Here is a 27,644-nt window from a genome sequence, read left to right as displayed (position 1 = left end):
GGGTTTTTAGCGCACTTCTGTATTTTGAGTCAGCGCTGTGGAGGGAATCTCCAGCAGAAGCTGGTGATTACCTACAGAAGCCTATAGGCTGTGTGAGGGATCAGTCACAGATCCCTCCCAGAGCACGACGCCATGCTCTGCGCAGATGGACTCCTGAGTTTCAGACCCGGAAGTCCAGCGCCGGAGCAGCATCGCAAGGGACAACTTATCTCAAGAGCTTTCCCTTGTATTAATGATCGCATATGAATTAAGAATGCGGTGGATGGCAAAGGGGGGGGGGGGGGGGGTGCAGTGAATGTTGGAACATCCTGCCCAATAACTGTAATTTTTCAAAATGCAGCCTGTAACTTGACCAGAGCTGATTGGCTGATGCATTTATCACCTTTTTGAATTTTATCTCTTCTCCAGGATTAATATAGCTGACTCTTAGTGTCTGGCACAAAGCTGATAGGTATGTAGGAGATTTATCAACATAGGAAGAGAAAGTACCAACAATCAGCACCTTACTGTCATTTTCCTAGTATGTCAAATGTAAGGCAGAAGCTAATTGGCTGTTATTTCTCTTTGATTAAATAAAAAACTACTCATGGTTGGTTTTTACGTTACACCTCTCCAAGCTTTCATAAGTTTCCCCCATAGTCTTTTCTTTGTCTTAAATTAATCAAAGGTCTTGGAAATATCTTACAGCAGTTCCATATTCACATCAAAGCTTATTACCATGCAGAGCTGAAAGATTTAATGCCCTCTAATTTCCTTCATATTAGCCATTAGCTTGCGTTTAAATCACTTGTTTCGACCCACATTCCATACTTGAAATTCCTGACCCTCTCAATGGGCCTGGCCACCAGCTGTGGTTTTTTTTTATCAGTATAAAGATGAATAATGTGGACCAGCAAATAAAATACAAAGCAGATAAATGAGGTGCTGCAACAAGCAACATGTGTGCAAGCATCTGTCACATCCATAATCTATGGGGAGAATTTAATACCTTATAAGGTCTCATTTCATACATTACAGTCTATTACATGGGTCCTCAAACTGCGGCCCTCCAGATGTTGTGAAGCTACAAATCCCAGCATGCCTTGCCACAGTTTTAACACTCCCTTATAGCAAAACTGGCAAGGCATGCTGGGATTTGTAGTTTCACAACATCTGGAGGGCTGTGGTTTGAGGACCCATGGTTTACATAAGACCCTATTTACTAATTTTCCTATGCACCGCTGGGATGAGAGAAAATAATTGTGAAGATACTGGTTACCCTGTTCAGTTTTAATCATGCGCACACACATCTTAATCTAAATGGTTAATGTCTCATTTCTGAATTTTAATCTTTTCTGGAGCCATCCTTTATTATAAAAGGATAAAAATCACATATATGGGGGAATTCAGGTGCTGTGCACAGTGGCAGCCACTAGGTAGCACCAATAGAGCAATTCAAGTATGCTCCATTCTGGTGCTGACACTGCCATGTTGTGTCATTTTGACAAGCTGGTGGCTAGAATTCTATATGCTTGAATGCTCAGCTGACTGACTGAATTCAAGTATATTTTAGCAACTTAAATATTCCTTTATACTGTTTGCTTCAAATGTAAGCTCTATATCTAGCATAGAGGCTTTACATTCTGTCTGGGCACCTGCTGGTGTAAAACAAACATGGAGTGACAGAAAGGTCTGACAGAAACAGCTATGTAGTCAGAATCGAAAACAGACTTAAAGAGTGAAGTGCAAAGAAGTCAAATATAACTTTATTTGCAAAAATAAACAACTAGCGTTATGCAATTATGCTACAATAAATGTGTTGTTTTTTATTTATTTATAGGACCGTCCAATCTTAAACCAGTTACACAACATTGTTTCAAACCGTGCGATAATATGCCGGTAAAGAGTGCTGTATACTGTTCAATTATTGGCTGACCATGCCAATAATTGCACATGGTGTGGCCACAACCGAACATCAAGTCCGGCATCAGAAATGTTTCAACATGCCCAAAAGATGCAATAAATGCAGCTCAGATCTGATAGTGGATATACTTTACTTATGTCAGACAGAGAAATCAATTATCTGCCAAGTGTATGGCAATAATTATCGCCAAATGTAATAAGCCGCTGAGTTTTGCGGGATGCGGGCTGAACGGAGATTTTTTTTTTTTTAAAGGGGCGGTCATTTACAAAGCATGGTGTTGCCTTGTAAATTATTGCTCTTTAAAAAAAAAAAAAAAGAGTTCGGCCAAAATCCTGCATGGCCGCCAAACTCTACATATAGCCACTGGTGTCTCTCTGTCTGACAATCCATGGCCAGCATAAGCAAAATATACCCACACTTATAAGCTAGGTGTTTGGACATTGCAGAGTGCAGGCATCAATTGTGAATTGGGGGGAGAAATTGCACAGCAGGGGCTGTTCGGTAGTGCAGCTTTGATGAGGACCAGTCTCCTGTTCATAACGCTGCCACATGGCAGTCAAAAAAAGTGGATGCCTTCTCAGGGCAGTAAGTGCACTTCATTAAACACCATTATTTAAGGTCACATGACCTGAACATTTTACTATATACTTTTCTAGCAATTTCACAATTATTAGAAATCTGTTAGCGCAGCAATTCTTAAATCATTATTAGTGCAGCGCTTGTTATTTAACCCTTTGAGTGCCAACATCTTTAAGAGCTGTGCAAAATATCTGCCAAAAAATTGCAAACGCTGCTCACATTTGTTATATAAATTAAAATAAAAAATGTGTAAAAAAAAAAAAATAAGATTTTATTTCTTACATAAGGTAAACATTACAGGTCATTATGATGAATACAAATGTTTGCTCAGCCACTTTTACACTTATTTTTAAAAATTCACTTGCCACTCAAAGGGTTAAGATTGCATGCTATGAAAACATAGCTTCCTCCAGTGTCAGATAAAGTATGGAACATATTTCAAGTAAAGGGTAGTTCTTCATCCTTATGGACCAATGATTTTATCTGCCACAAAGACATACTTTGTGGCTATAAAGAACATGGCTGAAGTGAAATCTATATCCAGGTTCCGATGCTAGGTTTGAGAAGGGGGTTTGAAGAAACCGATCTTTCTAAAGTACCTGACCAGGAAAGGTACAGACATTACTGTGATGCTGATCCGCACTGGAGCAAAGAGTTTATGGATGGCGTAAGCCAACACAAAGGTACTGGTGCCAGCAGCCAGCTTGGATTGGACGACTGCCTCGCTAAAGCCAACTTTAAGAAGAAGCCAGGAAACATCCAGTCCACTGTGGGGAAATAAATGAAAGATAACATTAAAGAAATTAATTTTTCAACTATTCAATAAACATCTATTTAGTTGAACTATACACATAGGGGTAGGTTTATTAAGCTCGGTGAAGTGATAGTGTCTGATCTTTATCACCGACCAATCAGCTCCTACCTGTCATTTTTCAAACCAAGCCTGTAACTTCACAGTTAGGCGCTGATTGGCCGGTGATCAAGTACCAGTCACATTATCACTTCACCGAGCTTAATAAATCTGCCCCATAATTACTTGTACAAGATGTCCCTGCACCTGCCTCAAGGCTGCACCTGTAATAAACACCATTACAGAACTAACACTGGGTACACACCAGAACAACCATGATTGTGCGACCATTTCCTTGATATTGTACGATGGTCGCATGATCTACTCACGATCTGTACCCAGTTGAAGGGAGATTGGAGATTTTACCTGCTGCAGTAAGGATTTGTCAAAGTGACCAAACGACCAGCGGGGACGCGCATCAGATCGGAATCACATTGAAAACATGCCCAATTCTGCTTTTTAACATACAATCGGTCGTAATTGCATTGGAATTGGGGGAATTGAGCCCAAATTGTTTTGGTGTGTACCCTACATAAGGGGCAGATTTAACAACAAGTGATATTCTAGTTATCACTCCTTACTAATCTTGCATTAGCCAATCAGCTCCAAACTGTCAGGAGCTGATTGGTTGAAGTGTCATTTAATAGTATTAAGTGATAACCCTCCCCCTAACACGGACTGCTTTCTGCTATGCTAGCTCTCTGTTCAGCGCTCTGCTAGATTTTGGAGGCCTCCTACACTTTGCTTGTGAATGATTAAACACCAGTCCGAGTAAGCAGGCAACACTTTATGTAAAGTGGGCATTGAAGCTCATTTCCATAGGGTAAATTGAGCCAGAACTGTGCTCCATCAGTTGTATTTGGAGGCGGAACGTTAGCCCACTTTGCCCGGACTGCAAAGCAGGTCACTTGCCGGCAGTGCACCGCACATATCAAATTAGATGGATGGGTGGTCGACAAGACAGTGCCATGTCCCAACTTCCCCATCCTATGGCAGGCTGGGAATGAGAAAGAGAGTTCATAAAGTGACCTCATTCCCATGACGGCAGCATGCACAGGAGCAGGGCGAGCAGCATACTAGGCAGAACCCTGGCAGCATTATGTAGTAACCTATGAGGTAAATTGGCTACAAGTTTTCATAATATGACAGATACAGTATATATAGTGATAATAATGTACTGATAAAGTGGTAATAATGTAGCCTGGGTTAGAGGTTTGTGGGTAGCACAAATATGTGAATATGCTGCACTATATAAGAAACCTTTTAATGATAATAATGATAGGTAATGTTTATACTTGCAGCCAGCATATTTAAATACCTGTACAGTTCCTCGTCTCTGCTCTCAGCATTGGTGCTTCTAGCACAAGTGTGATCTGTATTTCAGCACTGATATTCAGACCAGACTTGTACTAGAAGCACCACAGCAGAGTGTGCACCCAAGGCAGGGAAGAGGAACTGCATGGGGTTCAAAGATATAGGGTGCTAGAATGAACGCTAGGGAGAGGGCATGCAACATTCCCTGTGCAATATGGCCGGTATCAAACAGGTATTCATCCCAGTCATAGGAGGAGTTACCTTGCTCTTGCCCTACCCTTATTTTTGCTTCCAATCAGAATTTCAGTACCAATCTAACTATACAGCCAGAATGTTAAAGAACAGCTTTTAAAGGGACAATGTTTTTGTTATACACATTATGAAATCCTTGTTGCACTTTGGTGGTGGCAATGAACAGAGAGTGGATCTGTCAAGTGACTGTGATGGGTGGAGGTTGGTGGTGGGGAGGAGTTCCATTACCTCCCCAAAACCACTTTAAGCTCTGATCATTTCTGATTGGTCATGGTCAGCAACCCATATGTTATAATCTAACACAGCTACTATAGGTTATCACCCCCATGCATGCTCCTGCAATCAGGGTGTCTATGTACAGACACCCTGTCCTCCTCATTCAGAAAAGCAGAAGAGGGGATAATAAATCTGAACAGGTTTTGTATTCCCACTTGTATATCAAGATTTTGGCCATAGGAGAAAGAGAAGGTGACCGCTAGCTCAGCGTTCATTGATTCCAGGAATTTTTACACATATAGCACTTTGAGTAATATGAAGGCTCCCAAATGGCTATCAATTATACCTTGAAACAAGCACATAAAATATTCCCAGAGACGCTAAAGAAATCCCGACGTGGAAAGCAACAGCAACACCTCCATACTCCTTAAAGACGCGTTTCAGCTGCTGCGTTTTGTTTGGCTTATTTCCATCATTATCAGCAGAGATGCCAGTTTCTTTGCCAGGGGTGCTCTATAAAAAAAAACAATAACGCCATACAGTATATCAGTAATATAAAAAAAAAAATTATACATATATATAATAAAATTAAGTGGTTAACTTTAGATTAAACAATTTGTTAATGTGTAATTGTGGATCAGTCATACTGTTTTCTGTCAAATTTGTAGCATTCGCTAATTTTTCAAACCAAAAATATAAGAACTATAACCAACTAAATTTTGTGTTCAAACGTGTGTACACACTATGTGATATTTTAAACAATATCACTCATTTTAGCCCTTCTGTGCAATATGGTTTAAAATATCACCCAGTGGGTGCATGCCAAACAATACACAAACCCCCCTCATAATCTGTACATGCAACTCAATTTGAGCGGGGAGCTGATGACATCACTGAACAATATTGTTCAGTTTTGATGCCCTATGTCTTTCACCCAGGAGCCCCAACAATATAGTTAACGGGGAGCGAATTGTAGAGTGTGTATGCTCTTTAACTGTAATACTCTGAAACATGCATCCTAGTAAGATGTAACATACAAGAGGTTTATTAAAGTTACCATTAAAGCAGTGTGTTTATATCATCCACCAAATTCCACCTTTATCATTTATTATACCTGCCTCTACGGTATTTCATTTTAGGCACCAAAAAAAACAAAAAGGGAAAAAACCCTAATGGGTGCTTACAATGTAAAATGCACCCCCACGCCACCCCCCACTATAAACGTGAACCCGAAGCGCAGCGAGCCCGCGCGGCGGTACGCGTCCTACGACCTTTTCATACTCCCACTATCCACGTCGGCGTGGAGTTGATTTTATATAGTGTGGCGAGCGCAGCGAGCCCCGTAAGGGGACGCGTATACCTGTGAAGTTATGCGCGTGCGCTCGCCACGCTTCGGGCTCGGTGGCTCGCTGCGTTCACCACACTTTATGAAATCAACTCCACGCCGACGTGGATAGTGGGGGTATGAAAAGGTCACAGGACGCGTACCGCCGCCGCTCGCCACGCTTCGGGTTCACTTTTATAGTGGGGGGGTGACATGGGGGTGCATTTAACATTGTAAGCACCCATTAGGGTGCTTATACAATTTTTAATCGCATCCCATCGCATTGCATGGCATTGTATGCCATATACAATGTCATAAATTTTAAAATTGTATGCCATTGTACAACATCGCGCGATATCGCATCACATACCATCGTATGCCTTATGGTATGCGATGCGATGGGCGCCGTGATAATACACAAGTACCAACTAAAGTTTGGAACCCTGCTGTACACGTCAGTACTGCACCATCTTCACTCAAACACACACCATTCAGATTTGGGGGCCTGTCCTAAACACATACCTGTAGATTCCAGGTTCCCTTCCAACAGCTATCAGGCAATATGTCAGTTCTGGGCTCCCTCATATATTTATCCACTAGATTCCCAGTACTGGAGACATCCCCAAACATGCACACTGCCTGCCTCTTATCCTCCATCCCCAACCTGCTCTCGTCCATCGGCAACCCACCTACTGGCTACCGTCCATACCCCAGCCCACCTACCAGCCATCAACCATTCCCTACAAGTTATCACCCATCTCATTCCCAAATAACTGATATCATCCATCCCCAAACACATCTACCTGGATCTATCGCCTGTCCCCAAACCACCTGACAGCTCCTTTAATCATCCACCTGTCAACTGTCTGACGCATTCAAAAACACATGCACTTACCTATGAATTCTGGGCTAACCATCTGTCTGTGACTCCTATGCCCACTGTGACGCCCAAGCACCTACCTGTGCGATTGCTACTATGATTACAGGTGTGTGTAGGGATGACAGGGTTAATGGTCAGGAGCTTGGTTAGTGCCAGCAATGACAGGTGGGTGACAGCTGAGGCCCAGGCACTGCTGGTATGTAGTTCAGATAACTGGTGGTTTAATATGATCCAAAAAGTAAATTCTCGAACCCCCTGCCAGTTTTGGGAGCCCCTTCTTCAGCAGCCACCTACCTTCCTGTGCTGGAGGAACAGACCCCCAGCCTGCTGGCACTTTCCATGCTGTTCCTGGTTTTATCTGTCCAGCTACCCACCTGGGACATGTGTCTGCTGGCAGCGACAGTCCTTGTCGCCGAGGGAACGCCGAGAATGGAGAAGGAGCTAGGCCGCACAGCCCCGGCTTCCCGTAGAAACTGAAGCCGTACAGCAACCGTGCCCACCCCGCGCAGCCCGAGCAGGCCAGACCGCCTCACACAGCCACGGAGGAGGAGTAATCCCGGGACAGGCAGCATTGTGGCGGCGACAGCTGCACAAGCATTAGCCCTAGCTCACAGCCGCCCGTACAGTGTTATACCTAATGCACGGACCGTAGTATTATACACGTAGCCCGCACAGTGACACGCTATCTACTCCATGACAGCCGGGCCTTACTAATCTGCTTTATCTCTCCCTCCCATAAGTACAGGTCCCCTCCCTCACCCCTTCTTGTGTAATGTAAAAGTCGTCTGTCTTGCACAATAACATAACATAACTAAATAGCACAGTGCATGACATCAGCGTAACCCTTGGGGCCAAATTGTATTTTATTGCACATCAGTTTAATATGAATAAATGTAGTGAGACAGTTGCACGCTGATCAATTATTGCCCATCTAAGCGATTTTCCCTGGGGTGGTAATACCAGCAGATGAGCCAATACGGCGGTCGACAATGATGCGGGAGTGCGCACCAGCACTCACCTCTCATCGCTGGACCATATACACCAGGGGCGTTTAAAATTAACTCCTAATTTTTTTTTTAAATAAAGTATTTGCAGGCATGCATGGCCATTCCAAAAAATGCATGTGGCTTTGCAGTGCGGCCTTGCCACACACAGCAATGATCATTAGAGACAATATGCCCCACACCATAATGCCCATAACACATTATGCCACACTGTAATTATCCATTACACATAATGCCCCACACCGTAATGCCCATAACACATTATGCCACACAGTAATGTCCCTTACACATTGACATTAGTGCCCCTTTGAGAATTTCCATATTAGTGCTGGAGAGGAGGAGAGAAGAGAGGAGGAGAGCACTCACTGCCACGGCCCTGTGTAGTGTGCACTCATCTCCTATGCTACTGAGTGGCTCATACCAACGGACATTTGAAATATGCTGCAGGCTCGTGAGCTAATCGGAGCTTGCGGTCAGGCAGCTAATCTTTAACTATGCCTGCCGATCTGCGAGCTCTGATAGGCTGGTGTGCAGGCACCATATTTCAAAGGTACAATGGTGCTGGTGTGAGCCCGTCAGCAGCCAAGGAGCTGAGCGCACACCACACAGGGCCATGGTGGTGGACGGTGGGTGGTGGTGAGTGGCCAAAGTATAAATATCATATAACAGCCCCCTCCTTGTAGTTTTAATAATATTTAACACTCCCCTCTCTGTAGTATTAATTGATAAGGTACTCTTTACCTAGAAGGGCTCCCATCGTGGGCATCGCATGTACATCGCATGCCATTATAATGGCATGCGATGCGACCGATGCGATGCCCGCGATTTTACATAGAAATACATGTTAAAATGTAAATTGCGTCGGTCGCATCGCATGCGACCAAAAAATCGCATGCGATGTGACCGACGCGATTACAGCGATTTCCCATAGGGAACAATGTTAAATGTCCCAATTGACCCGATTTTCCATAGGGAACAATGTTAAATTGCCCACAGAGGCCAAATAGGCACCCTGAAGTGTGAAATGGCCCCCCCAATTGTTAACACCACCCCACGATCAACGTCAACCCGAAGCGTGGCGAGCGCAGCGAGCCCGCGAGGGGCGGCGGTACGCGTCCTATGACCTTTTCATACCCCCACTATCCACGTCGGCGTGGAGTTGAGAATAGAAAGTGTGGCGAGCGCAGCGAGCCACCGAGCCCGAAGCGTGGCGAGCGGACGCGGATACCTTCACAGGTATCCGCGTCCCCTCGCAGGCTTCACATGTGTCCGCGTGCGCTCGCCACGCTTCAGGCTCGGTGGCTCGCTCCGCTCGCCACACTTTCTATTCTCAACTCCACGCCGACGTGGATAGTGGGGTATGAAAAGGTCGTAGGACGTGTACCGCCGCCGCTCGCCACGCTTCGGGTTGACGTTGATTGTGGGGTGGTGTTAACAATTGGGGGGGCCATTTCACACTTCAGGGTGCCTATTTGGCCTCTGTGGGCCATTTAACATTGTTCCCTATGGAAAATCGGGTAAATTGGGACATTTAAAATTGTTCCCTATGGGAAATCGCGGTAATTTTTTTACCTTGCGATGCCCAAGATCAGGGGCGTAACTATAGCACCGCAGCCCCCGCCACCGCGGGGCGCCGGGGGCTGCGGTGCTATAGTTAAACCCCCCCTCAATCCCCCGCAGACTTACCTATCGCGCTGGTCCCGGCGGCTCCGTTCTTCTGCTGAGGACCACAACAAAATGGCCGCCCCCATATAGCACTCAGTTCTCTGAAACTGTCTGCTGTATGGGGGCGGCCATTTTCTGGTGGTCCTCAGCAGAAGAACGGAGCCGCCGGGACCAGCGCTATAGGTAAGGCTGTGGGGGATTGAGGGGGGATTTGCATGGGCAGCGGGGTAGGGGTACTCGGCGGGGTAGGGGTGCTCTGCGGAGCGGCGACGGGGGGCGCCCCCCCTAATGGCGGGGGGGTGCCCAAAACGTAGCTACGCCACTGCCCAAGATCAAAATCGTGGGCGCCCTTCTAGGTAAAGAGTACCATTGATAATATTCAAAAAAAAGTATAAATATAATAGTAATAATATTTAAAAGCACCACCCCTCTTTAATTACCCCTTCCCTTTATATTAATTAATAATATACCATCATTTCTTTGCACATAGCTACCCACATGTTGATCCCGGCGCCTCACTGCAGTGCTCAGGTCAGACAGGAATCACTTCCTGAAAGAAAAAAGGAAAATAGTGGTGCGCTACCAACAGCTGCTGGCACTGGGCTGTCAAACCCAAATAATTACAATGTAAAAAATAGGGGGTGTGCCAGCGCTGGCTGATCCAATATGTAGACAAGACGGTTACTCAATTTACAAAAATTGTTTAATAATCACATATATGACATATACATATTACAGTTACTAAAATCAATTTAATATGCTAATAAGCAATAACAGGTGAATGCCTGAATTGTTTGGCTACATATAGAATGGCTTAATAGGTAATGGTGGTAATATATATATTACCATCCGATGTTTCCTGCCGATTTTGTGGACCAGAGCAAAGTTGTGACAGAGTCCCAAAGTTCACTTATTGTAGGGTAATTCACCTCCCTATTTGGCGTCTTCTCCTTTAAATGGATGTTTTAGGAATATTGCAGATATCCTATATGATGTTTGTAATCCAATAGAACCAGGAGTTTTGTGGACGTCAGTGGGAGGTGGGGCCTCACATGAAAAAGATGGATGGATCAATGGTCATTCAAAGAGCTCAATGCGTTTCTCCGGATGTTCACTGTCCGGCTTCCTCAGGAGCAAGCTCCACTGTTACACGTATATGCAGGGACAGAGAAAGTATACTAAGTGCCAGGGCATCGGCCTGTTGGAGGGGCACTGTTGAATCCTGGGCCAGCTGCTGAGGGGTAAAAATATCCACCTTTGCAGCGTTGGCTACCTCTACTTGGTGCCACACTTAGGGGCATATTCAATTGGGGGTGATAATGTGCTACCAAAAATGTTTAGTGGACCTTGCGGCTAATGTTGTGGGGAGGATATGCAAAATGAAGGTCAGTGTTGTGTAGTGTGGGGGTGGCATGTTTGTGGTAGAGTAGTGCAATGTGTGTGGGGGAAGAGGATGCTGAGTGGTAGTGTAGTGCAATGTGTGCGCAAGGGGATGCTGAGTGAGTGGTAGTATAGTGCAGGGAGGGGATGCTGGGTGAGTGGTAGTGTAGTGCAGGGAGGGGATGCTGGGTGAGTGGTAGTTTAGTGTGTGACTCTACGTGAGTGGAAGCATAGTGCAGTGTGTGCGCAAGTGGATGCTGGGTTGTAGTGTAGTGTCGTGTGTACGGGGGGGGGGGGTAGTGCTGCTTACACACATAATGCCTTCTGTAGTGTCACATAGACATATAATGCCCCCCCAGCAGTGCCCCATTACACACATAATGGTCCCAGTAGTACACTTTCTCATATAATGCCCCCCTGTATTGCCACTGTGTTACACGCATAATGCTCATACTAGTGTTGCTTACAAATATAACAACCCCACTAGTGCTGCTTAAACGCATAATGCCTCTGAAGTGCCGCTTACCTATATTCTGGTTGCCAGGGGTTCCATGCTTTTTGCCAGGGGTTCCCTGGGGCGGTAATACCAGCAGATGAGGGGATTACATGCTCATTGCCAGGGGTGATTACATGCTTGTTGCCAAGGGGGATAACATGCTTGTTGCCATAGGGGGTTACATGATTGTGGCCAAGGGTGATTACATGGTTGTTGCCAAGGGGGATTACATGCTCATTTCCCAGGGGGAGTTAAATGCTTGTTGCTCAGGGGGAGTTAAATGCTCATTGCCCAGGGGGAATTAAATTGCCCGCCCACCAGTTCACCTGCCTGTCTGCCTCGGAGGTGCAGACCCTCTGACAGTATTACAGAGACCCTGTGCCCCTCTAAAAATGGCCGCTGCAAAGGAGACAGCTGCTAGAGGTCCTCCTGCACCTCTAGCGTCTGTCAGTGTGACAGACACAGGGGGTGAGATTTAATAGGATGAGATATTCAGAAAGTGAGAGATTTTGAAAGAAATCTCCAGTTTTTTTAAAGCGGCAATCATTTACACTGCAAAATCAAACTGGTTTTGCAGTGTAAATGATTGCCGCTTTAAAAAAACTGGAGATTTCTTCCCAAATCTCTCACTTTCTGAATATCTCATCCTATTCAATCTCACCCTATATCTCTAGTGTGTCTTGTCTGTGGTTGCAGCCAGGGTGCAGGTCTCTGTAATGCTGTCAGACAGAGACTCTGCGCCTCTGCTGTGGACGGGCGGCATTCCGTCGGTCAGCCAGTGTGGTGCCGGGCTGCTACTCTTCGGCGCTTGGAGCTCGCGCTCTGCCGGCTCCACCCTCGCTACGCCCCTAGTGAAGGGGGGGGGTGCTTGGTTAGTGCTAGTGTAGGGGATGGGGTGCAAAGTGTGAGGTAGATCCTGTGCTTGATCCATAGAAGCCTTTTGCTGTTGAAGAGGAGGAGGGCAATGTTACGGAAGGTGAGTAATTTTGGACTAATTAAGCTAATTAGAAAGCACAAGTTGCTTAATTAGGCATTAACATGGTGTTCAAAACGTTCCAAAGCAAGTGTCAATCATTTTTTTATTAAAATATGGATTTTAGGAAAAGTTGCACGTGCTCCGGAGGTTCTCCACACAAATATTGAGCACCATGTGAAAAAAACCTCTCTTCAAATTCATTACCAAAAATGTTGCGGTGTGAGATCTACAGAAAAAAAATCAAGTTGAATATGCCCATAGTATTTTTAATTTTTCATTATGGGATGTGGCCATGCCTTCCAGATTTAACCAAGCCCCCCTCAGTATCTAGCCCCTTTAGATTTCTCAATGTTAATGTACATGTAAAGTAATTGTGAACCAAATAGTAGGTAAAAATGCACTGAAAAGCATGCAATTTGTACTGTAATTGCAAAGTAGCACTATCATAACATAGCATATGCTCTGGGCAGGGTCACCAAGACTTCCTGTGGGCGCAGGAGCTTAAAGATAAGGGGCCACAGGTGGCGGAACTCTACAGAGGCCCAGGTAATCGGAACCCCCACCCCATCTTGGTGCATCGGGAATATATCACATAAACTGTTTATTTTGTCTGTTAATTAATTTGCTATTAGATTTCAGTAAATAAACTCTATAACAGACCTGGCCAACCTATGGCACTCAAGCTGTTGTGGAACTACACATCCCAACATGCCCTGACACAGTTTTAGCATTCTCAAATAGCAAAACTGTGACAGGGCATGCTGGGATTTGTAGTTTCACAGCTGGAGAGCCACTGGTTAGCAAAGCCTGCTCCATAATATGGCATAAACAGTGGATACAAAGAAAAAAACAATAGTACGCCCTTTCCTCTCGTACCGGTTTAGTTCCTGTTGTCATAGCCAGATTAAGGGGGGGAGGGGTGCAGGGGATAGTGTACGGTACCCCTTGTGTCAGGGGCACACTATCAAAGGGGACAAAACACAGTGACATAACTACTGTAGCTTTCCTGATTCCTGTCCCAGTGTGTAGCTAGTAAATATGCTGCTTCTATTCTTGGATGTGACACCATAAATTATATAGTATATTTTATTATTCTACTAGCAACCCGCACATGCTATGCATGGGTACATAGTTTACCTCAGTTTGGATGTGTAAGGGCACTTGCAATCCAGTGCATTCTCCTCTCAGGCTCTGTCCAGTGTCCTGCAGCGGTGTGAGCATCAGATGATGCCCTCCGGGGTTGTGCAGCATTGTAATTGTGTAGCTGGTGCCCCCCCCCCCCCCCTCCTATGTGGTGGGTCCCCCGGGCATTTTTCTGTTAGCATGTGACATTGGCCCCAACCGCCTGGTCACAGGCCTCTGTAGGCGTTCCCCAGTGTTTGCATTGGAAGGAGATAAGGTATGCCAGAACCTGCATTATGCGACAGTGTATGACAAGTTCAACGCTGCAGGGATGGCATATAGCAAAGCAGGTTACAGGGCTAGGGGAAGTGTTCTTGTGGGGAACTTGAATGCAGGAATAAAGCCCCGTACACACGGGGGAGATATATTGCTAGCCATATATTGCTCAGTTTCTCCTTTTCAACAGCGACCAGAGATGGTCGCTGATGAAAGGGAACCTCTGCCGGCGGTGCCACAGAGGTAATCAGCTAGTCGCAGGTGCAACGTTTAGAACGGGGTTGAAAACGGGAGCGCGCACCCGGCGATTTATCGCCGGGGCACACTCCCATCACTGGCAATATAGTTGCCAGCGACCATATTTCCGCTGATTTCAGCCCCTATCGCCCCCCGTGTGTACACAGCTTCACTTAATTTGTAATGCTATCAGTATGGCGTAACCACGGTGTGCGGGGCACGGCAACATGGAGTTGTTCCCTGCTTCAAAAATGCTCATTATGCTAATCGACCATAAGGTGTAGGTCAGCGATGGGGAAGCTTTGGCCCTCCAGCTGTTGTGGAACGACACATCCCAGCATGCCTTGTTACAGTTTTGCTATTTGGCCATGCTACAATTGTTGCAGGGCATACTGGGATGTGTAGTTCCACAACAGCTGGATGATAAGGATTTGTATTTTAAGGTTAATTTGTGTTTGTTTCACTACAAGATAACTTTATAAAATAGTTATCTCTCACTTAGGTGGAGCTTTAAACAGTATCCAGTCATTATTAAGAGGGAAGTCCAGATAGAGAGCATTTTGTCCCTCCCGGAATGGGTTATATTGGGAGGTTTGCACAATCTGATACCCCCATTACTAGGGGTTCCCTGACTTAAATGCACCAATTACCCCCAAGTCTTAAGCTGGCCCGGCCTATTCTATTTATCAAGCCCCTTCAAGTTTTAAATAATGGGTACTTGTGGAGTATCACGGCTCCCACGATGGCCATCGCACATGAAAAAATCGCATCGCAAGCGATCGCATGCGTTTTTTAACAGAAAAGCATCCAAATGCATTGAAATTAGTATCAAACATGTTCAATGGCCCCCAAATGTCATTTTTGAGGCTGTACCATCCCCACTATCAACACGAACCCGAAGCCTAGCGAGCGCAGCGAGCCCGCGAGGGGCGTTGGTACGCGTCCTACGACCTTTCCATACCCCCACTATCCACGTCGGCATGGAGTTGAGAATAGAAAGTGTGGAGAGCGCAGCGAGCCACCGAGTCCGAAGCGTGGCGAGCGTAGCGAGCCCCGCGAGGGGACACGGATACCTTCACAGGTATACGCGTCCCCTCGCGGGCTTCACAGGTGTCCGCGTCCGCTCGCCACGCTTCGGGCTCGGTGGCTCGCTGCGCTCGCCACACTTTCTGTTCTCAACTAAACGCCAACGTGGATAGTGGGGGTATGAAAAGGTCGTAGGACGCGTACCGCCGCCCCTCGCGGGCTCGCTGCGCTCGCCACGCTTCGGGTTCACATTGATAGTGGGGATGGTACAGCCTCAAAAATGACATTTGGGGGCCATTGAACATGTTTGATACTAATTTCAATGCATTTGGATGCTTTTCTGTTAAAAAATGCATGCGATCGCATGTGATCAAATCGCATGCGATGCTATCGCATGCGATTTTGTTAAAAAAAACCTGCAAAAATCGCATCCAATCGCATGCCATCGCATGCCACTATATATGGCATGCGATGGCATGCGATGGGAGCCGTGATAATCCACAAGTACCAAATAATGTAATACCAATGCTGCCTTTAAATCAGTTTGTAAAAATATTCACTGTTTGACAAAAAGAAACACATATAGGGCCTTATTCTGGTCGATGCTTACTTTAGCGCACTCTTTCGGATGGCGTTTTTTAGCCGTCTGCGCATGCGTGGGCAACGCTATGCGCATGTGCCACGCATGGTCTCCATACTTGTTCTCACTAATACCGTACAGAAATGTGCACCGCAATCACTCGGGAAATATGGGCGTATTATGGGCGTATTATGGGCGTCATTCGGAACTACACAGGGGCGTACTTTCAAAGTGGGCTAAACTGGGCGTAAACATGGGCGTGCACGAGGGAGTGCACTCATTCTGGTAGGCGTGCATTTGGACAGCACACCGAATGCACGCGAACCAAAAGGCTAGAAATATGCGGTGTCCATAAGCAAATATTTGTTTGCGGACACCACTCGGTCATACGCTGGGCAATCGGAACGCCTAATCACTACGGGCGCACCTTAACCAATGTCAGCTGAACACAATACAATCCACTCCTTTACTCATTACTCATTAATTACACGCTTGTCAGTGATTCAATTGGAACCATTGCAGCTTAAATGGACCATTACTAAACACACACATATATGCTGCAGTTTGGACACACATTTACACTGCAACCAATGGACAGAACTTACTATCACTAATATAAATAGACATGTCACTTCTACATTTAACAATTAAACCACACATTTGGGGATCAAATTATACATTTATTACAATAACTTCAAAAATAAAATGGAAAGCATGTTATTTGACACATGCAACAAATAAAAAGGTACCATGGCAGGAATGTACAAAAATAAAAAATAAAAATAAATGTATTTTTGACATACATAGCCACAGCAGAATCATTAGGAACACATCAGGTGGCTTCACAACAAAAGTATAGCACCAACACTTCAAGTACAGCAGACAGTAATGGTAGCCGAAAGAGGGCAACAGGGGAACCAAACAAGACATTCGAACCGAGGGCAAATGTGGGTACCCTCTGCACGGGATTGGACACAGGAAGCTGGCACACACAGCTAAATGAAAGATTTGGGAAGACATAAGGGTGGAGATTAATGCGGACACAAGTTCATTTGCGGGCACGTTTGGCCCTGGTAGGATCCTTGCCACGTGCAGCAGCTCTTCGGCCACGGCCACGTTGGGATGGTGGCCCAGGTGGAGCAGATGTTGGTGAGGGGGGATGGTGTTCCCCCTCTGCCAGCAGGGAGTGCTGCTGGTGGAAATGCACCAGAAATGGATGACAATAGGGCCCTATTGCTGGAAACTAGCTCCACCATAAGCTCATTATGGTGGAGGAGGAGGTCATTTTGCTGCAGGGCTTGATCTGCCAGCACCTGCAGGCTTGCAGCTATTGACTGCTGGGTGCCAGCCATGGCCTGCTGGGCCTCAGCAATAGCCTGCAGGCTCCCAGCTATTGTGTGCTGGGTGCTGACCAAATCCTGCATGACCTCCTCGGTCCTACGCATCCGCTCTGATGCTAACTCTCCCTGCTGGTGAATCTGCCCAAGCACCTGCACCCACCTGTCGTAATCCGGTTCGGCCAGTGGCTGCTGCTGCTGCACATGCCTGCCACTGGTGGCAGGTGGCACAGACTCCTCCACCTCCTCAAGAGATTCTTGACCAAGCGCTAGGGATGCTGGTGAAAGACAAAATTACAATTACAACACATTCCAAGCAAATTAGTACCAACTACTTATGCCATGGCAAATAATTACCTTCAACAAAAGCAGCAAAGACTTCCGCTAGGGCCTCGCTATCCATGTTGCTCACCCCCCCCCCGGACCTCCTCTACTGCAATGCAGCACTCGGCCATCTCCTCCAGGGGGGTGAGCTTCAGGCAGCCTGGCATGGGGCCAGCCCCAGAGGTGTGGCTGTGTTCCCACCGTTTGGTCAGTTTCTTCTTGAGGTTGGTTTTGAAGTCGTGCCACCTGCAATCAAAGTTTACATATTACTACATGTCACTCCTGATGTTTGCTGTAGCAACCATTGCAATCTGCAACAGATTACAACATGTGCTTCATTACACAAAACTTACATTCGATTAAAATATCAAACCAACCCTTAGAAGATACATTCACACTCACCCTACAATAACTATCGATTAAATGACATGGCAATCATGTCTGTGGCTCCAAGCAACGTGACCGACCATTTACCAACTCCATCTAACATCTAATTTAAACATTACTGGTCTTGTACTGCTCAAATGTAACACACATGAACTTGCCTCTTCTTAACGTGCTCCGCATCACGAACTTGTGGAGCTACCGCATAAATCTCCGCAGTTATGTCCTCCCAAATCTTCCATCTCCTTGTGTGTGTCAACCTGTCCTGTGGACACTCGATCCAATCCCGTGCGCGGAGTACCAGTATGTCAAGCTCCTGCGCTTCGAATGCCATGTTCCTGCTGCTTGGTTCCTCTGTTGGCCCCTTTCGGCAACGCCCACGCCCACGGCCACCTGTCGCTGTACTTGAAGTGCTGGCCAGGCTACTCTGTTGGGAAGCCACCTGTTGTGTTCCCAATGATTCTGCTGAGGCAGAAGATGGGCCAGCTGCAGATTGGGCTGATGTGGATGGCCCAGCTGCCTGCTCTTCACCCACTGGGTGGTCTGGGGTGAGGGGCACATATGAGGTGCTGGAGTCCAGGCATTCAAAGAGTTCATGGCACTCCTGGTCTCCCTCAGATTGAGATCCAGCCATGTTTGCAACAACTTTTTGCCTTTCTAGCACACCTTTATATAATTTAATTGGTGTACATCAGCGACACCCTGCGTTCCGTGCGGCAGCGTTCCGTACGGCAACGTAGACCGTGCGGCGCATAGGCCACGCCCATACCAGGAAAAAAAAACAGGCATACTTGCTAAGTCTGATTCAGTAGTTAATGGCAGATTTGAACACCAATAAACACCTAAAACTGTGGCCACACATGAAATGTATATGTGAATGTACATTTGTACTGTGCACTTGTTTGGTATGTACAACAAATGACACTAACCCATTCCATATATTAATCCAGTCCACCACTCAGGCAATAGTAATCAGTGCTTGCATCCAAATCACATGTGAAAGGTCTCCAAATACTGGCTTGATGCTAGGTACATTTCATTCATTCCACATCTCTAGTGTGGGCCAGTAGAAGGTAAGTGTTCACATGGCACCATGGCCTAATATTGGGAAAAGGGCTTGCACTATTTGCTATGTTTCTGGTGTATAGCTTTCACCATAATAAAGCTGTCTAGTTTAGTACCTTGTAGAGTTAGGTGTAACTGGCTAGTGATGCACACTATTTCACCTGTTGTTTTCACCCATGTTTGGTGAATATAATATATTATATATAATGGATTGCAAACTTCTTTCACCCTGTCTGTTTTGGAAATACTAAGTAATGGCATGGTCTGCCCAGCTATGCAAAGCTACAGCAAGTGTTGTTTTGCGATGCAATGGTTTAGCCGTCTGTTGTGGGCATACACGCTGTTAATGACAAAATGAACAATAACGTTAATACCAAATATCACTCTGAACAACCAATTACAGGACATAGGAAAAGAGAAAAGGGTACTTATGTAGTATCTGGGCTGCCGATTTTTTGATTGTATGCCTTAAGTTAAGGCATACAATCAGATGCGATGCGATGCGATATCGCATCGCATCGCATCGCATCGCATCCGATATCGGATGCGATGACCCGATTTTTCCATAGGAATCAATGTTAAAATGATTCCTATGGAAAAATGGGTCCTTTTCATACCCCTACTATCCAAGTGGGCATGGAGTTGGATATAAACCTGTGGCGAGCGTAGCGAGCCACCGAGCCCGAAGCGTGGCGAGCGAAGCGAGCCCCGCGAGGGGACGGTATTCGTCCCCTCGCGGGGCTCGCTTCGCTCGCCACGCTTCGGGCTCGGTGGCTCGCTACGCTCGCCACAGGTTTATATCCAACTCCATGCCCACTTGGATAGTAGGGGTATGAAAAGGACCCATTTTTCCCATTGAATTCCATGTTAAAATGGACTCAGTCCATTTTAACATTGATTCCTATGGAAAAATCGGGTCATCGCATCGCATCGCATCGCATCGAATCGCATGGTCGCATGCGATGCGATGCGATCTCCCGATCCGACCCGATTAAGAAATCGGCAGCCCAGATACTACATAAGTACCGAGAAAAGAAAAGTACTCTCTGTTTGTGGGGGCACTACTTTTGAAAATTTGTTTAAAACTTAGCTTTTAATTTGATTCATGATACTTTAAGCATAAAATAGGACATACTGAAACACACTCAACATGAAACACGTAATTTGTGGATAATATAATGCTGTAGTATTGTATAGCATATATCCACTATTCAAAGGTACATTTATCCTCTAAAAATAAAGTAGCAATACTTGGCTTTGGTTATTCTGGTGGTAACCAATGGCAACAGATACAGAATATGTTATTTCCTTCACTAATTATAGCAAATAAATGTGTATTCTATACATCTACTTTCCAGAAACCGGCTTGTTTTCCAAATCTAAAATAACAAGACTAGATTCTGGTTGGTTTTAGAGGTAACCAGTAGCAACAAAATGCGAAAATATATTCTTATTGCAGACCACAAATAGATTCAGGCAATTAGTTGGAAATCATGCAAGAATATATAATCCTATTGTAAATAACAGTTGTTCGATAGCCTCATGCAGTGGCTGTTATTTTATAAAAGAACACAGTCAGGGGAGTAGCCCCTAAATAACCTTTTGTTTCAAGAAACAAGCAATTCATAGTAGCATACAGACTCAGCATTCCTGAATTGGATACATGGTAATGTTCAATTATTCACTTAAAAAATCAAGGTAATTTTGTTTCAAAAGGTCTGAAATGGCTTGCTAAATATTTGTAGAATAGTTTGAAGAAGATATATGTTACCATAAACAATTGTTTCTTGTGTCTCTCACTGAGAGCTACCGAACACTTTGGAAATAATTGTAAATTCAAAAAATGGCAGTAATTAACTGCACTCAAGGTCAATTATACATTATTTGCTCTGAATTGCGGTACAATATATGAAAACATAAGAGAGAGTGTAGTATACTCTTTTTAAATAAACACGGTACGATTGCCGTGCTGCGGCACACCTTAATTAATGGAATATAATCTTTCTAGTACAGTGACTAAATTAAGATTTCTTTATTAGTCTTTAATTAATGGTAATAGTAAATATGACACCGGAATAGGGGTGAAAACGGTGGTGAAAAGAATACCCTCTTCCAATCCCAGGATCTGTATCTGTGTCTTAATCCAGGGCAAGGGAAATTGCTTCTGGATGGATCCGTGGGAATTACCAGGGTTAGACTGAAGAAGATAGTACTGCTGTCCTGGAGTGTAGGTCGCAGGAAATTCTGTTGATTAGTACCAGCGCAGAAGTGTCCTGCTCACCATTCAGGATGAGTGTCTATCTGTGCAGAAATAGTGAGACAGATAGTGAGGATCCCTGGCCGCTGATGGTATGCTGCTGCTCCGCACTTGCCAGCAGCAGAGGTGGAGGGTGAGCGATACTTAGGCGGGTGCAGAGATTCTCAGAGATAGAGAAGGGCGATAGTATGGGAATCCCCTCTCCTGGTTGTATGCTACTGCTCCCCACTTGCCTGTGGTAGTGGTGGAGAGTGAGCGGCACGTCAGAGAGAGCCGGGATATCCCAGGATCAAATGGGAGGCAGGTTGCGGACAGACTGCCTGGCGTGTGTCTGCAGCGCAGTGTCCTTAGAAGAAAATAAGAGGAGGAAAGGGAGAGCGGCACGGGTGCCAGGGACTACCTGATACTGTCAGATGATACTGAATTGTGCAGGTTTCCGGTGTCAGCGTGTCGGGAGAGCGGCACGGGTGCCAGAGGGTACCTGATACTGTCAGTTGACACTTGAGTTGTGCAGGTAGCCGGTATCAGCGTGTCGGGAGAGGAAGAGACGCACACCACCCGTGCTGTGTCAAAGTGCCGCAGTGGTACACATGCCGTCAGCAGTCATCTGGTGCGCGCTGCTTTGACGGTGGGTTGAAAGGTCAGACGGCCGTTTCGCATCTACCGCTTCGTCAGTGTAAATGTGTGATGCCTATGAGGCATTTTATATACATGTGTGTTAATTGCCACTTAAGAATATTGGTGGAGATTTCGACCCATTGTATTTTCAGCTTAAAATTAAGGCTTAAGTGGCAGTAATATCTCCGTGGTAGTGGAGATTTAAATGTACGTTTTATCCAGGTATCTTCTTATGAGAAAGTATTTACCTTGTTATGGGTATTGTTAGAAAGAAGAGAAAGGTAATTAAAGGAATCATTGAATGAAACGAACTATAATTATTTTATGAAATATGTTGATTGGTATCTTTAAGGGTATTATTGGAGATATTTATTTATTTATTTATGTACATCAAGTACTGTAGTTAGGGTAAAGTAGATTGTGTGTATTAAAAATTAACAATATTTTTATTATCGTTGCGGCATATTATAAATAGCAGTCCACTCAAATATAGTTTATGAACTGGAAAAATTATTTGTTTATTTGAAGTTTTTATGCAATATTATAACAGTTAATGTTTCTATTGAGGCGAAAGAAAGAGAAAATTGTGAGGTGTTAAGATTTAATGTTTGTGGAAATGGATGACTGTGATTGTGTTATACTGGTGAATAATAATTAATGTGATGTTTTTTTATATGATGAAAGAGAAAAATGTGGGATATGTGTCTTAATGACCTATTTATTGTGTCTATGGGTGTATTTCACTAATTGTGTGGTTTTTTTTATTTTTATGTTTATTTAATCTAATTTATCTTATTGTATTTAGCACTCTTTTTTCTTTAAAAAAATATAATGTTAATACTAGGACACCCCCACAACCGGATACGGTTACCTATCTCACCCTGTCTGGCTCTCAAAAAAATAAAATAAAAAAACACACAGTTAGTGAAATACACCCATAGACACAATAAATAGGTCATTAAGACACATATCCCACATTTTTCTCTTTCATCATATAAAAAACATCACATTAATTATTATTCACCAGTATAACACATTCACAGTCATCCATTTCCACAAACATTAAATCTAAACACCTCACAATTTTCTCTTTCTTTCGCCTCAATAGAAACATTAACTGTTATAATATTGCATAAAAACTTCAAATAAACAAATAATTTTTCCAGTTCATAAACTATATTTGAGTGGACTGCTATTTGTAATATGCCGCAACGATAATAAAAATATTGTTAATTTTTAATACACACAATCTACTTTACCCTAACTACAGTACTTGATGTACATAAATAAATAAATATCTCCAATAATACCCTTAAAGATACCAATCAACATATTTCATAAAATAATTATAGTTCGTTTCATTCAATGATTCCTTTAATTACCTTTCTCTTCTTTCTAACAATACCCATAACAAGGTAAATACTTTCTCATAAGAAGATACCTGGATAAAACGTACATTTAAATCTCCACTACCACGGAGATATTACTGCCACTTAAGCCTTAATTTTAAGCTGAAAATACAATGGGTCGAAATCTTCACCAATATTCTTAAGTGGCAATTAACACACATGTATATAAAATGCCTCATAGGCATCACACATTTACACTGACGAAGCGGTAGATGCGAAACGGCCATCTGACCTTTCAACCCACCGTCAAAGCAGCGCGCACCAGATGACTGCTGACGGCATGTGTACCACTTCGGCACTTTGACACAGCACGGGTGGTGAGTCTTCCTCTCCCGACACGCTGATACCGGCTACCTGCACAACTGAAGTGTCAACTGACAGTATCAGGTACCCTCCGGCACCCGTGCCGCTCTCCCGACACGCTGACACCGGCAACCTGCACAATTCAGTATCAACTGACAGTATAAGGTAGTCCCTGGCACCCGTGCCGCTCTCCCTTTCCTCCTCTCATTTTCTTCTAAGGACACTGCGCTGCGGACACACGCCAGACAGTCTGTCCACAACCTGCCTCCCACTTGATCCTGGGATATCCCGGCTCTCTCTGACGTGCCGCTCACTCTCCACCACTACCACAGGCAAGTGGGGAGCAGTAGCGTACAACCAGGAGAGGGGATTCCCATACTATCGCCCAGGGGCTGGCTGGCAACTTTTAGCCTGGGGGGCAAGTCCAGAGCACTGGCCCACAAGTAAGAGCTCATTGTTAAATGGAGGTTTTTCATTTAAAAAATATGGATTCATTAAAAAAAAGATTAGGCCTGGAGTTGATTATACCATAGATACTTTATTATAACTTTTACGTATCAAAATAATGAAAAAAAAAATGTGTAAAGATAATTTTTTTTTTCACAAAAGTTCACATAACGCTGAACATTATGTAAAGGTACAAAACGATTAACTTTTTAATAGGGGGGGCCTGAGGGCTGGAAAAGAAAAAAAAAACTTTTCCCCCTGTATAATAATAATAGCAGGAAACCACAGGCTGCTCCTCCTCTATAATAATAACAACAACAACAACAACAACACCCCATTCATAATAACAGGAGGATACCACAGGCTGCCCCTCTATAACAGGAGGACACCACAGACTGCTCCTCCTCTATAATAACAGGAGGACATCACAGGCTGCTCCTCCTCTATAACAACAGGAGGACACCTCAGGCTGCTCCTCCTCTATAACAGGAGGACACCTCAGGCTGTTCCTCCTCTATAACAGGAGGACACCTCAGGCTGCTCCTCCTCTATAACAGGACAACGCAGGCTGCTCCTCTATAACAGGAGGACAACGCAGGCTGCTCCTCTATAACAGGAGGACAACGCAGGCTGCTCCTCTATAACTGTAGGACACCACAGACTGCTCCTCCTCTATAGTAACAGGAGGACATCACAGGCTGCTCCTCCTCTATAACAGGAGGACACCTCAGGCTGCTCCTCCTCTATAACAGGAGGACACCTCAGGCTGCTCCTCCTCTATTACAGGAGGACAACGCAGGCTGCTCCTCTATAACAGGAGGATAACGCAGGCTGCTCCTCTATAACAGGAGGACACCACAGACTGCTCCTCCTCTATAGTAACAGGAGGACATCACAGGCTGCTCCTCCTCTATAATAACAGGAGGACATCACAGGCTGCTCCTCCTCTATAACAACAGGAGGACATCACAGGCTGCTCCTCCTCTATAACAGGAGGACACCTCAGGCTGCTCCTCCTCTATAACAGGACAACGCAGGCTGCTCCTTTATAACAGGAGGACAACGCAGGCTGCTCCTCTATAACAGGAGGACAACGCAGGCCGCTCCTCTATAACAGGAGGACACCACAGACTGCTCCTCCTCTATAGTAACCGGAGGACATCACAGGCTGCTCCTCCTCTATAATAACAGGAGGACATCACAGGCTGCTCCTCCTCTATAACAACAGGAGGACATCACAGGCTGCTCCTCCTCTATAACAACAGGAGGACACCTCAGGCTGCTCCTCCTCTATAACAGGAGGACACCTCAGGCTGCTCCTCCTCTATAACAGGACAACGCAGGCTGCTCCTCTATAACAGGAGGACAACGCAGGCCGCTCCTCTATAACAGGAGGACAACGCAGGCCGCTCCTCTATAACAGGAGGACAACGCAGGCTGATCCTCTATAACAGGAGGACAATGCAGGCTGCTCCTCTATAACAGGAGGTTTTGGGACGCTTAAGGCAAAAGCAGGGCCAAATACCAAACTAACCGCCATAGATGATTATTGTTATCACCTGTCCACTCCTGAGGTGTGGCCAGAGCCGGCCCTAAGTATTTGGATGCCCTAGGCAAGATTTTTGTTGGTGCCCCCACCAGATAATCCCACCACTTTATTGAGGCATACCCTGATGCAATTCACCGACTGGAGTGCCGGATCACACAAAACTATATATAGTTTTGAGTGATCCGGCACTCCTTCAATGGATTTGTAATTGTCCAGGTGCCTCCAAAAAGGGCAGTTGTGACCAAAGGAGGTCATACAGTAGCGCTGATCTTAACTGGTGTTACTTTTATGTTTCAATAACCAGACAATTATCTCAGCATATAACTCAAGGCACAATTTATTTAAATGTTGGAGTGTGGTTGCAGCCTTCTTTTCAGGAGGATTGTGTACCTCCCACACGTGTGAACAAGAAGAATTATAGTGGCAATCAAATGATTGTCACTAAGAAAGCGCAACTGCACTCCAATAATACACACTATTCAATTAATCAAGATGAGAATTTATTTAAAAATACATATTATAACAATTCATGCATGAAATACAATTCATAATAAAAAACACACCCACAGACAAGACATACAACATGTAACATAAAGAGTCCTATTTCTAGGCACTTAATGAGGCTAATTTTTAGTCTCTAGTGAGGCTTAATGAGGCTTTTTGTATGGCTTACGATATGTAGAATGAGTGAGGCAAAGATTCGTTATAGTTACCAGTCCCAAACTTTGGCTTATTAAGGATGTCTCCTCTGAATAATCATATCACTACAAAAGTCCTTTTTCTGAGTTTTGCTCTCTACCTCCACTGAGGGTGAGCACTCCAGGGATTGGGTGTTGTACTAGGTGTTTTAGCCTGGAATTACCGGCAGATGAATACCGCAGAGTATTGAGACTTCTCTTCAGATGGCCACGGGTACTGGACGGATAATGGGGCTCCACATACGCGTTTCTCCGCCTTGGAACTGTATCTCATCTGAGGAAGCCGCTGATACAGTTCCAAGGCGGAGAAATGCGTATGTGGAGCCCCATTATCCGTCCAGTACCCGTGGCCATCTGAAGAGAAGTCTCAATACTCTGCGGTATTCATCTGCCGGTAATTCCAGACTAAAACACCTGGTTCAACACCCAATCCCTGGAGTGCTCACCCTCAGTGGAGGTAGAGAGCAAAACTCAGAAAAATGACTTTTGTGGTGATATGATTATTCAGAGGAGACATCCTTAATAAGCCAAAGTTTGGGACTGGTAACTATAACGAATCTTTGCCTCACTCATTCTACATATCGTAAGCCATACAAAAAGCCTCATTAAGCCTCACTAGAGACTAAAAATTAGCCTCATACAGGAGGTTATTCTGATCGGAGCGGCCAAACGTGCGTACGTTCCATATTAGCGTACGCTCTCCGTACACGGCCGTTGAGGTTAAGTCCACCCACAACTCAGCCGCATACGTACAGCCAGAAACAACGTCAAAGGGGAGTGGCGTACAATTGAGCGTACGCCAGCGTACACGGACGGCCCAGCCCTTACACTCCGACAACTGGCGTACAACAGAGCGTACGCCACCGTTTACGGACGTCTCTCGTCCGTCTTCCCACCGACTTCTTGCGGAAATCTGAGCGTACGCCAGCTTGCACGGACGGGTCGCTATTGTTTTCAATGGAAAACTCAGCTTATGTCACCGCTCGTGAGAGTGAGCGTACGTCCGTGTACGCTGGCATACCCTTCACATGTATGGACCTGCAAATCTTGCCTTTCAACTAAAATTCAGACAATTAATTAATTATTCTAATTGTTATTCAATTATTGTTTTCTATTAACTCAATTGTCTACCTTAATAAAGACCCTAATAAAACAAAATTTTAACCCTCATTA

At 45.0% G+C, this 27,644-nt stretch overlaps 1 protein-coding gene across 2 annotated transcripts; it reads right to left on the bottom strand.

Moving 5' to 3' along the window:
* Positions 1-1,718: 1,718 nt before the first annotated feature.
* MIMS2 (mitochondrial inner membrane scaffold 2) lies at positions 1,719-8,050 on the bottom strand. Of its 2 annotated transcripts, none has more exons than XM_083146532.1 (3): positions 7,693-8,050; positions 5,461-5,627; positions 1,719-3,249 (listed from the first exon to the last, which is right to left on the bottom strand). In XM_083146532.1, exons 1-3 carry the CDS (start codon positions 7,888-7,890, stop codon positions 3,036-3,038), a joined length of 579 nt encoding a protein of 192 aa, XP_083002658.1. In that variant the 5' UTR covers positions 7,891-8,050; the 3' UTR covers positions 1,719-3,035. The 2 variants fall into 2 exon arrangements, with proteins under 2 accessions (XP_083002658.1, XP_083002659.1); XM_083146533.1 differs by lacking the exon at positions 7,693-8,050 and adding an exon at positions 6,961-7,590.
* Between the last annotated feature and the right edge of the window lie 19,594 nt (positions 8,051-27,644).

The sequence above is a fragment of the Crinia signifera genome, chromosome 6 (genome assembly GCF_055691185.1).
Source record: "Crinia signifera chromosome 6, ASM5569118v1, whole genome shotgun sequence".
Taxonomy (NCBI): domain Eukaryota; kingdom Metazoa; phylum Chordata; class Amphibia; order Anura; family Myobatrachidae; genus Crinia; species Crinia signifera.
This window is presented reverse-complemented; position numbering and strand designations above follow the sequence as displayed.

Coding starts and splice junctions, on each gene's coding strand:
- MIMS2 (XM_083146532.1), bottom strand. CDS start 7,890: ATGCTGCCTGTCCCGGGATTACTCCTCCTCCGTGGCTGTGTGAGGCGG. Junction 5,628..7,692: donor CCAGCAGACACATGTCCCAG/GTGGGTAGCTGG, acceptor TTTTTTTTATAG/AGCACCCCTGGCAAAGAAAC. Junction 3,250..5,460: donor TTTTATGTGCTTGTTTCAAG/GTATAATTGATA, acceptor ATTTCCCCACAG/TGGACTGGATGTTTCCTGGC.